This window comes from Octopus bimaculoides, chromosome 24 (assembly GCF_001194135.2).
Source record: "Octopus bimaculoides isolate UCB-OBI-ISO-001 chromosome 24, ASM119413v2, whole genome shotgun sequence".
In the NCBI taxonomy this organism is placed as follows: domain Eukaryota; kingdom Metazoa; phylum Mollusca; class Cephalopoda; order Octopoda; family Octopodidae; genus Octopus; species Octopus bimaculoides.
Window position 1 is genome coordinate 14,119,064 of NC_069004.1, and position 12,726 is coordinate 14,131,789.

Sequence of the window (12,726 nt, forward strand, 5' to 3'; positions counted from 1 at the left end):
TTACTTTACTTTATATTATACTCATTTATTGTGCTTTTAATTATTAATTTTTCTATATGTGATAATGGATTTTCATCGATGAGTTCTTGAAAATTGGTTATTTTCCCTAAAACTATATATTTTATATATATATATATATAAATATATACGACAAGTTTCTTTCAGTTTCCGTCTACCAAATCCACTCACAAGGCTTTGGTCGGCCTGAGGTTATAGTAGAAGGCACTTGCCCAAGGTACCATGCAGTGGGACTGAACCTGGAACCATGTGGTTGGTAAGCAAGCTACTTACCACACAGCCACTCCTACGCATATATATATAGAGAGACTGTCTCCAGAAAACTGAAAAATCCAGAAATCCAGGACACTTCTGGTTCTTAGCTTACTGTATTTTGGTTTTAGTTCCATCAATTTTCAATAAACACATCTTTGTCCTGAGTAATTCAAAGGGTTAAACTTTCTTATTCAAAATAAAGATATTCCAAATGGATATTTCAACTTTTTAATTTTGCATTTCTTGCAAGATAATATATTTCCAAAGAACCCCCAGAGAAAGCATAAATCAATTCTAAATTATGCGAAATTTTACTCTGTAGAGATATCAATATACGAACCAACCAGATTTTATATTCAAGTCTCATTAATCAATTAGTGTATTGGGTTGGCTTACTTTTATCACCTTTTCCTTTGACATACATTTTCCATTCTTATTTTTTTATTTATTTAAACCCTTCCTTTCGCACTTGCTAATATACCCATTCCATAGATTATCTAAATAGAGCTAATTCATTTGGAGTATTATCAAAGTTTTAACTGCATTTCTTAGTGGCTTTCAACAATGAAGTTAAGTATATTTAACAAAACTTCAGTTGTTTACAAAATTTTGCAAGATGAAAGCTAAGCTAATTAACTGTTACATATTTTTATTTATCTTATATGTATTTATTTATTTAGAGAGAAGGAGAAAGGGGGAGAGAGGGAGAGAGAGAGAGGGATGGATGGATGGCTAGATGGATGGATGGATGGCTAGAAGAATATATATATATATATATATATACACAGACAGATAGATAGATAGATAGATATTAAAACTGTTTTTTTTTGTGTGAAATTTATCACAATTTAGTACTGTCAGTAAAATGTACTGGAAATGTGAATAATATTTTTATGACAGATTTCGTATTAAGCTATCATTTCATTGTTTCATGTACACATCTCAAATACTGGATCTTTAACATATCAAATAACTCATCCTTTATCCCACTACTGGTTTATAACCACTTGACTGCTAGAAATAGCAGCCAAATCTCCCTCAAATATTCTGCTATCTTATGCAGAGGAAGGATGCATTAGACGATGTCTTAAAAATACCCTTTAAAAAAGGCAGGACAATCTTAGGAGAAATGCCTTTGAAATAGGTTTGCTCAAAATGGGTTAACCTGAGGTGAAACAACAACAGATCTCCTTCACTCCCTTGATTATTGGGTTAAAAAACTCCTATACCTCTCTACCGGTTTTATACATGTAATTTCCCCAACCCTACCTCAGGTGCTGAATTCTCTGATTCCTTCCATTATTTTTTAATATAACTCTACTTGTTTAACGATGATATTCAGATAATGAAATGTATAACATTTAAAATATGCATACAAATACAGAATGGTATTGGCTGTAGTAGTTGTCTCAAAGAAACTTCTCTAGAGAGATTTAGTATGTTAAAAACACAGAGCACACCCTGAATGAAGATTTGCTGGAGTTGTTCAGAGCACACATGTTTTGGTTTGATTTAACCTCCTCAATGATGAATACTTTAAGTCATTCTGAGTTAGAACTTTTGTTCTGATACAATAAGACCAGCAAACAAACAAAAAAAAAAAACAAAAACATTTGTATGCATGATACAGTATGTGGCATTTTAAGAATTTTATCTTAATAAATATCAAACAGATCCTGCTTTAGAAGTATATTAATTTGAATCTGTTGAATACAATTTAGCTCTTTACTTTACATAGTTTACTTTGTATAAATACAGTGTACATTTAAATACATAAGAGGTATCAAGCACAGGATTACTGGCATGCTAGAAGACACAGCCAAAATCCAAACCACTTTTAGCGTACCAGGAATCCTATGATGGATACCTCTTATGTGTTTAAATGTACACTGTATTTATATGAATAATATATAGTCTATTGACTAATTTTTCTACATGCTAGGCCACTGGTAGTAAAAATTTCTAAAATTTTTATTACCCTGATATTATTAATAGTTTATTTTGTATTTAAGTGTGGCTCTGTGGTATGAAGCTTGCTTCAAAAACTCATGGTACTGGGTTCAGCACCTCTATGAGGAATCTTGGGCAAGTGTCTGCTACTATAGCATCAGGCAGCCAAAGCCTTGTGAGTGGATTTGGTAAATGGAAACTGATAGAAGCCCCTCGTATATGTATATATATATAAGTATATATTTATGTGTGTCTTTGTGTAAGTCTTTGTCCCTCCCTCTATCATTTGACAACCATTGTTCGTGTGTTTACGTTCCCATAACTGAGCAGTTCAGCAAAAAAGACTGATAGAATAAGTACTAGGCTTACAAAGAATAAGTCCTGGGGTCAATTTCTTTGACTAAAACCCTGTAAGGTGGTGCTCCAGATAACTGAACCAAGTAATAGAACAAAAGAATATATTTAGACAGTCTCCAGAAAACTGGAACATTCAGAAATCTGGGACTCTTCTAGTCCTTAGTTTGCTGGATGAAAGGCAAAGTCAACTATAGCCACAAGCTGACCAAAGCCTTGTGCATTTTATCCAATGCTCTAATGACTACCAATTCAACACTTTAAACAGTAATATGCTGAGGTTGATTCAGTCACCTATGAAAAATGCCATCCTCATTCTCTAATTTTTTGTGTTGATGACTACTAGAAAAAAAGGGTTTCCATCAGTTTGGAGGAGTCCATTAAACTCCAAGCACTGAAACAGCCGGAAAACTGCAGACGCAACAAAGCAAACCAGATGAAATGATTTAATCACGAAGTGGACCCCTATCAAGACCATAACATTCCCACCCTCACCTCCACCACTCACTCAGTCACATACCTTCAGCTATTAAATATTGGCCAAGAGCCTGTTCTAAAGAAATCAATATGTTATATCTAACCAGCAACATTTAATATCTAAAGATGTTTTATTTATTTTTATTATATGACAGTAAACCAGTTTAAATAAATAATTATATATTAGCTTCGAGCAAGATAGTATTAGTTAGTTAAGTAGTAGTGAATTTAGTAAAAAAAAGAAAACAAAAACAAAAAAAAAGCAGCCAGAGAAGTAACAAGTTAATTAGGCTTTAAGTGCTTTTAGCTGACAGCCTGTCCAGTTTTTGTTTTTACTCACACTTGTCAACATTTGACTGACAATGCGTATGCATGTTCTATGTGTGACAATGTGTATGCATAATCTATATATGACAATATGAGCATGTGCAAGAATGTGCACATGCACACATTATTGAAAGGCAAACTAAGTTATGATAATTAAAATTCTAAATGATAATCATTTATTTTCCACAGGGGTGAAAGAACTATAACATTATAGTTCTATGAAAATTTTATTCATGTAAACATAGTTGAGTTGTTATTCAAATACAGAAATATGTAAGCTATATATTCATGTCTATATTATATTTGCATTACAAACTGTATATTTATATATAAAAACGTAATATGGGGGCAGGTGTGGCTGTGTGGTAAGAAGTTTGCTTCCCAACCACATGGTTCCGGGTTCAGTCTCACTCCATGGTGCCTTGTCCAACGTGTTGTCTACTATAGTCCCAGGATGATCAGAGCCTTGTGAGTGGATTTGGTAGACATAAACTGAAAGAAGCCCATCACAAACACATACACATACACACGTGTGTGTGTGTGTGTGTGTGCATTTGTTCCCCCCCACCACTGCGTGACAACTGGTGTAGGTTTGTTCACATCCTCATAACTTAGCAGTTGGACATAATAAGTGTCAGGCTTAGAAACAGGTTGATTTACTTGATTAAATCCCTCAAAGTGATGCCCCAGCATGGCCGCAGTCAAAGAACTGACAGGAATAAGACTATTACAGATCAACACTATCTACATAAAGATATGTACAGCATGTTGTTTTTTGTTAAAGTATGTGTTTAAATGTGAGTGAGTGAGTGAGTGAGTGAGAGAGAGAGACAGAGAGAGAGACAGACAGAGAGACAGAGTGAGAGAGAGACAGAGTGAGAGAGAGACAGAGTGAGAGAGAGACAGAGAGAGAGGGGGGAGGGAGTTCATACATCATTACTTCAAAGATTTAAAGTCTTCAGCCAATATGGACGGCAACGGCTCAATATAATGTATTTTTATGGGACCTTTCTATAACGAGGTGGTTGCAGTGGTGGTGGTAGTGGTGGTAGTGTTGGTGTGCGTGTGTGTGTGTGTGTGTGTGTGTGTGTGTGTGTGTGTATACGGTGGTGGTGGGATCATTGAATTATATTGAATATATAAAACTCTTGCATGAGGAAAATCAATATAAAGTCAAAACCTGTTATTTCTATGATGACTTACTTGTAGAAGTTAATTAAAATAAGATACATATATATATATATATACACACACAGAGACACATCTACATTACATATATATAATGTATGTATACATACACACACACTTATTCATACATACATACGTACGTATACATAAAGTAGTAGATAAAGAAACAACTCTTAAGACTTCATCACACAGTGGAAATAATGTTTTTCAGAAAAATTCTTAAAAAGCTGAAGATCAATAAGAGTTGACAATGAATTTTCCTTACAATTTTTACATTACAATAAAAAAAAATGTATAAAAAAATAAAAGGGACAAATTCATTTACCATATTTATTTTGAGACATTTTTTTTTTATATCTCAGAGTTGGCTTCACAATCAATTAAGTCTATTTTTCTAGATAAAGATCTATTTTAATAAACGTTAGATTCTTAAAACAAAATTACCAATATATTCGAGAATAAAAAAAAAAACTCAGCTACAATTTTATGGAGCATAATCTACTGCTGTTAGTTTTCCTGGCCACTAACTAGTGCTTAATGCTTTAACAAGAACATCAAAGAATTATTTTTTTCTATTTACTAGATTTGTTTTTCCCAATCTTACTATTTCAAGATATATTTGTTCTCTAGTATGAAAGCTATTCACTTACAAGGAACAAATTTATAATTTGTCATGAAAATAAATTTTTAGAGGTATTCTTGTTTTCATCTTCAGTTCTTATTAACATTTCAAAATAATTACACGAAACAAATAATCATTTTATTTTTATAGATTAATTAGTATGGGATAACACTTATCTTGAGTACATTCATTCGATAACGAAAACTTTAAAACAAAACAAACAAAAGCTTCCCATCGTCAGTTTATATTTGCAAATTTTACAATTAAATGTGATTTAATAACAAATTTCAATCAAATCGATTAAGAAATCATGTCATTGTGTTTAGGAGACAACTTTTTTTTACTCATTTAAAATGTGTGGTGAATAACAAGTGTGATATGAGCATAAAGTTTTGTTATGAATGTGAGAAAGGCCTAGATCTAGACTTTACAAAAATCATGAAATCTTGAAATAAGGAAATCCTGTTAGGTGAGAAAAACACAAGTAGGAGTGGAGGGATTATATTAAACTGTGTAATATGATTTTTGTCCGCGGGTAGCAACTGGTATTTCATATTTATGTACCCCTAGAACGTATGAAAAATAGCTAATATTTCCTCCAGACTTTGCTTTCATTACAATATTTATTCAAACCCCAAAGAATCCCTCTCAACACATGGTTATTATGCTTCCCCACTACTCCTGCTCATGATCAGAGATGTACTTATTGTTAGCCACTAAAGGATATACTCAAGTGGTTAAGATCAAGCAACTGACAAGCAAATCTGTGGTATTGAACAGAATATTTGCTACAGAAACTTAGCACTGAATTTGTCTGAAGTGTAATGGAAATTAGGTCAGTTTCAAAACATTGGCGTCGAAGTTACAAAAGGAAAGTTTGAAGGGAATAGTAGTGATTTCCTTTGATTTCTAGTTAGAAGCAAATAGGAAATAACACTTACTGACCAAAGACAAAAAGAATTAAAATTCTGTAACAAAAAGATTACTGATTAAACCATTTGACATCATCATTGTTGTCATTATCATTTAATGCAGGGGTCACCAAATATTTTCCGTGGCAGGTCAGATAACTGAGAGAATGATGAGGATGGGCTGCATTACCATTTTGTTCAATACAATACAGTGAACACAAAAAATAAAGACAACCAACATATTTATTTACCAATGAGTTATCAAAGAAGGTGACATTGGCAATAAGATAGTTGTATCACACCCAGTGTGCACATATCCGATTCTCACAAAATAAGCAGCAAAAAAGGTTAGTGAGATTTGTGAAACTGGTGTTTAGCTTTTATGATATAATCAATATTTGCTTTGGAATTGCTGCATCCAACCAAGAGAATTGCTTTCAAATGTTCATCAGTCAACCTCGTTTGATGAGCTGACTTCACATTCTTCACTTTTGAAAATGTTTGCTCAGACAGACATAAGTTGTTCCAAACACTGCTGCCATATCAGAAGGAAATGAATTCTCATTGTAGGTACTTGTATAAAAGGTATAATGCAGTGGCTGGCTAGATCTGGCCTGTGGGCTGTATTTTGGTGACCCCTGATTTAATGTCTGTCCTCCATGCTGGTATGAGTCACACAGTTTGACAAGAGTTGGCAAGACAGAGGGCTATGCCACCAAGTTTTATTGTTTGTTTTGGCATGGTTTCTATGGTTGGATCCCCTTCCTAACATTGACCACTTTACAGAACGTTCAGATTGCATTTTTCATGGCACAATCAGTAGGGGTGTCACCAAGTAACCTGGAAGAAAAGACAAAGTCACTCTCGACCGGGAGGGGGGGGGAGGGGGAGGAGAGTAGTATTGAGGGAGGTGGCTTTGTGCCAGTTGATAAGAGGTTAAAAGAATAGTAGAGGAATAGATAGAGGTGTCTTGCTGTAGAAGAGATACAAGGATACTCCAGTTAGAGGAGAAGGGAGAGAAAGCGGTGGAGAGAGAAAGAGAGAGAGATGTGGTGGTTGTGTGCCAGTATATACTCTCAAGGCACAGTGTGAGAGAATATAGGGGACAAAGAGAACAAACATTCAGAAAACACACACATGACAAGCTTCTTTCAGTTTCTTATTTCTTTATTGCCCACAAGGGGCTAAACATAGAGGGGACAAACAAGGACAGACAAAGGGATTAAGTCGATTACATCAACACCCCAGTGTGTAACTGGTACTTAATTTATTGACCCCGAAAGGATGAAAGGCAAAGTCAATCTCGGCGGAATTTGAACTCGGAACATAACGGCAGATGAAATACCACTAAGCATTTCGCCCAGCGTGCTAACATTTCTGCCAGCTCGCCACCTCTTTCAGTTTCTGTTTACCAAATCCACTCACAAGGCCTTTGTTGACCCAGGGCTATAGTAGAAGACACTTGCCCAAGGTGCCACATAGTGAGACTCAACCTAAAATCATATGGTTGGGAAGCAAACTTCTTACCACACAGTCATATATTCAGCCACACCTCTGCCTATTCTGCAAATCATTTAGATAATAATTTCTTTAATTAATAAAACAATAAATTAAAGCCTATTGATTACTTTGGACAAAGTTATTTGTCCAGCTTTCAAATTTTCCCAACCCCAGAAGTTTCTAGACAATGTCAAATACAAAACAAAAGGTATAAAAATATTGATTAGTTTTTATCAAGTGTGACAAATCAATCAAATCAATTGCTTAGACTTTTAATGAGTCATTAGTGTGTCATTGCTATTGGAGGATACAGAAATTGTGGTATTCAAGCTTTTCTTGGAGAGTACTTTGTAACACAACATCCACCAATCAAGACTGTTATGAGCTGTTGATGTATGAAGATATGATACATTCAGCAATGGAGATTCTGCTCTAGTTTGGAAGGAGGTTTATCTAAGAGATTTATGTGAAACAATCTGTCTCCCATACACACAGACCCACTTTGTGTGTAGGCATGGCTACACGGTTCAGAAGTTCACTTCGCACTCAAGGTTCAAAAGATATGAAAGTGGCAAAGATGGTAGAGTTGACAGTTCCCTGGGAAGCAAACATGGAAGATGCTTTCCTTAGGAAAGGGCAGAAAATACAGTGAGTTGGCTGAACTTTGTGGAAACAATGAATGGGAAGCAACATGTGTTTCTGTAAAGGCAGGTGTTAGAGGATTTGTTGGAATCTGGGGTTCACTTAGCCCTTTTGAACTAGTAAACTGTACCTGACAACCCAAGCACTCAATTTTGTGAAAAGAACACTTCGCGAAATCCCTCCTTCCCAATATTACTCTCCGTAACTCTCACTCTACCCATGCAAAGGGTACTGCACTGTCTATCTTTCCTTGATAAAATATAAAAACAAAAAAAAATGGAAACTGAAAGAAGCCAGTCATATATATATATATATATATATATGTGTGTGTGTATGTGTGTGAGTGTGGTTGTCCCTGCCATCACGGCTTGATAACCAGTGTTGGTGTGTTTAGACCAATACAATAAGTACTGGATTTAAAAATAAAAAAGTTCTGAGGTTGATTTGCTCAACTAAAACCCTTCAAAATGGTGCTCCAGCATGGCCTCAGTCAACTGACTGAAACAAGTAAAAGAATAAAAAAGTAAACAAACCCAAATGCTGGTAGTTGACCACTTTCCCTATAACTGAACCAGTTTATAAGATTCTAAAGGATGGCTTGGCTGGCCAAAACTTTGAAGTCACTGTCAACAATATTCTTGTACAAGAATAATAAACTTGTGGTCTACAAAAGTGAAGGTGCATGGCTCAGTGGTTAGAGTGTCAGGCTCACAATCATGAGGTAGTGAGTTTGATTCCTGGACTGGGCTGTGTGTTGTGTTCTTGAGCAAGACACTTTATTTCACGTTGCTCCAGTTCACTCAGCTGCAGAAATGAGTTGCAACATCACAGGTGCCAAACTGTATCGGCCTTTGCCTTTCCCTTGGTTAATGTCAGTGGCACGAAGAGGGGAGGCTGGTATGCATGGGTGACTGCTGGTCTTCTGTAAACAACTTTGCCCAGACTTGTGCCTTGGAGGAGAACTTTCTATGTGCATAAAGTAACCCATCAGATTAATGTAGAATTGTTCTTATTATAGCTGAACATAAAAACAAAATATCAACCCTTTAGCATTTAAGCTGGCTATATCTGGCCCATATATTCTACCTCAGACTGGCCAGATTTGGCCTCTCACATCTGCCCTACAATGTCATACTAAAAATATACAATCACATCATCAAAATTTAAACGTTATGAGATAGAGTATGATTAATCCAAAACAATGTGAATAAATAAGGATAACATTTGGCAGAATAATCTGGATGCTCCATAGTTAATATAATAGAAAGTCGTATTTACCAGACATATGGAGTTACAACTATCATTTATTTATGCCCATTCAAAGAAGCCCAACTTGCACCTTGGTCGTTAATTATCATCAGTTTAGTCCTGATTTGGCAAACTTTTCATCAAAAATATTTCAGCTGTGATTATTTGTTATTTTATTTCAATGTATCTAAGACTAAACTATGCAGAGTTTCCTTTTTTTTTACACGGAGATTTAGCTACTATTTCAGTGTGAGACTTCATTACAAACTCTGGTTAACATGACTACTGCTACCAGCTATGATACAACAATAGTTAAGAAAGAACTGAACAACATATTTATTTAGAACTGCGAATAAATAAATATAATTTTGCATAATTTTCAAGAAGTGATATTCTAAAAATGACATCATATATCAGAAGAAGGAGCCATAATTACATAATTAACATGTAATGAATGAGAGAAGAAGGAAAAATAAGATTGTCTTCTATAAATAAAAATTAATATAATGTCTTCTTACAGATTCATTAAAAAAAATTAACTTGAAAAAAAAAAATAGGTGATAAGTGTTAACAGAAGCATAATGTGTTATTTAAAATATTTTATTAGTGGAGTAGGAGAATACATACATATATATATATATATATATATATATATATAATATATATATATATGCATAAATGTATATAATATATATGTATGTATATAACATACATACACACACACATATATATATATATGTATGAATGTATCTGTCAATCTATGATATACATAAATGTAATTTAAAATACTCCATGTATATAAATGAGTATATATGCATATAGAAGTAAATATATATCAGTCACTCACCGTTCTTTCATAAATTTCAAGGTGTGTACAATATCTGGCCTTTTTTGTCGGTAATTCCATAGATGTAAGGTATCATCAGAACAAACTGTTACCAATGCACCCTGAAATTTCAAATGGAAATTGAAGAGAATCATAATTATCGTTTAGAAATAAATTCAAAACAAATGTAAAATAAAATTAATAAATAAATGTAGAAGAGAAGTGTTATGAATAGATCTTATTTTAAATGTTTTTTTTTTTTTTCAGTTGCATGGTTGATTCTTGGAGGAAGCGGGTGTTGAGTGCTTAGAGCTCCTATGCAGCAAAAGAAGAAGAAAGTGGTTGGCTGGCTGGTTTTCGGTATTTTTGAAAGACTGAAAGTTTAATTACATGTAATAAAACAGGACCAGAGAGATGTAAATTGTGAAAGGAGGCTGGAAAGATTGTGTGTAATGATTGAGAGAGAGAGAGAGAGAGAGAGAGAGAGAGAGTGGGGGAGAAAGAAAGATAGAGTAAGTAATAAGATGGTATAAACAACAACAGTTCCAAATGAATAATAGAATGAAATCAAGAGTTATAGAGTAAATAAACATGGTTAAAGAGGACAGTCTTAAACATGGCCTGAAGAATAGAAGTCATTGGCCAAAAGAAACAGTTTGCTATTGTTTAGCCCAAGGTTAGGTCTTATTGAGTAGGTCCATAATCAAAGATGTTGCACCCAAACTAAGCCATCTTTTTATTCAGACAAACTATATATAGGGATAGAAACACACCAACACTGGTTGTCAAGCCGTGGTGGGGACAAATACAACACATATAGATATATACATACATGCATATTACAACACATATATGTACATACTCACACACACACATAGGTGCAGGCATGGCTGTGTGGTAAGAAGATTGCTTTGTAACCACATGGTTACAGGTTCAGTCCCACTGCATGTCACCTTGGGCAAGTGTCATTAACTTTAACCTCGCACTGACCAAAGCCTTGTGAGTGGATTTGGAAGATGGAAACTGAAATAAGCCCATTGTACATATATCGTGTGTGTGAGTGTGTGTGTGTGTGTGCGTGTGTGTTTGTGTCTGTGCTTATCCTCCACCACTGCTTGACAACCAGTATTGGTGTGTTTACATCCTCCGTAGTTTAGTTTGGCAATAGAGTTTGATAGGATAAGTACCAGGTTTAAAAAAAAAGTACAGGGGTAATTCGACTAAAAGTTCTAATAACTGAAACAAGTAAAAGATATATGTATAACAGACTTCTTTCAGTTTCCATCTACCAAATCCTCTCACAAGACTTTGGTTGGCCTGGAACTATGGTAGAAGACACTTGCTGAACCCAAGACCATATGGAACTGAACCCAAGACCGTATGGTTGGGAAGCTACATAACCACGTCTGCATCTATATAAATGTTATCTAATAATTTGAAGAATCTGTCAAGGAATTTAAATTTCCAGGAAAGAGGATTTGTGATAATAAAACAATTGTAAAACAACTCTTGAATAGCAAAAAGAAATTTTTTTTTAATGGAAAACATGAAGTTATTTCGAAGAATTAAATGGTATAATAATGATATTCTGTTAATGGCTTCGTAAATAAATATATATTAATGCACTTTATATTTGGAAAAGCAAATGAAAACAAACAAAAAAAAAAAGAACGAAACAAGACACAAGAGAAATTCTGGAATATGGAAAACCATTTTACTCAGAATTTCAGACAATATGTTTGTAGAATTTTTTTATTCATTTTTTAAAATTTATTTAATATCCCCCAGAAAATGCTAAAGTGGGTATAAATTGATTTGATGACGTCAGTATTTGATGTAAGTGTGAGTATTGCAGAAGAAAAGGTGAGATCTCGATAAAACAAAGCTGTGGGTGAAATCACTTCATATACAAACAGGCAAACCAAGAATGTCTTTGGCTTAACAATGGAACATCTATATCAGTGGTTCCCAAACTTTTACGGGCTGCCACCCCTCGGCACCCGAGCCACATTCCTAGCACACACTTCCTACCCACCAGCACAAACATAAACCACTTTCTGCAGCAAATTCAAAACATCTGTATTTCACAAATAAAATTTAACCTAATTAACTCATTTGTGGAGGCGTGTGGCTTAGTGGTTAGGGTGTCAGCATCATGATCGTAAGATTGTGGTTTCGATTCCTGGACCGGACGACGTGTTGTGTTCTTGAGCAAAACACTTCATTTCACATTGCTCCAGTCCACTCAGCTAGCAAAAATGAGTAACGCTGTGATGGACTGGTGTCCCGTGCAGCTGGTAACACATACGCCATTGAAACCGGGAAACCGGGCCCACGAGCCTGGCTAGGCTTTAAAAGGGCGCATTTATTTTATTATTAATCAACTCATTATTTTGTTGTTTTTACAT

At 34.7% G+C, this 12,726-nt stretch overlaps 1 protein-coding gene across 5 annotated transcripts in view; it reads right to left on the reverse strand.

Annotated features, from left to right (window-relative positions):
* Positions 1-12,726, reverse strand: part of LOC106876481 (syntaxin-binding protein 5) — a 433,849-nt gene that overhangs the window by 288,438 nt on the left and 132,685 nt on the right. For all 5 annotated transcript variants that reach the window (XM_052976466.1, XM_052976465.1, XM_052976467.1 and 2 more), the window contains exon 4: positions 10,340-10,440. In XM_052976466.1, the coding sequence (XP_052832426.1) occupies positions 10,340-10,440 (101 nt within the window). The remainder of the gene's footprint in view (positions 1-10,339; positions 10,441-12,726) is intronic.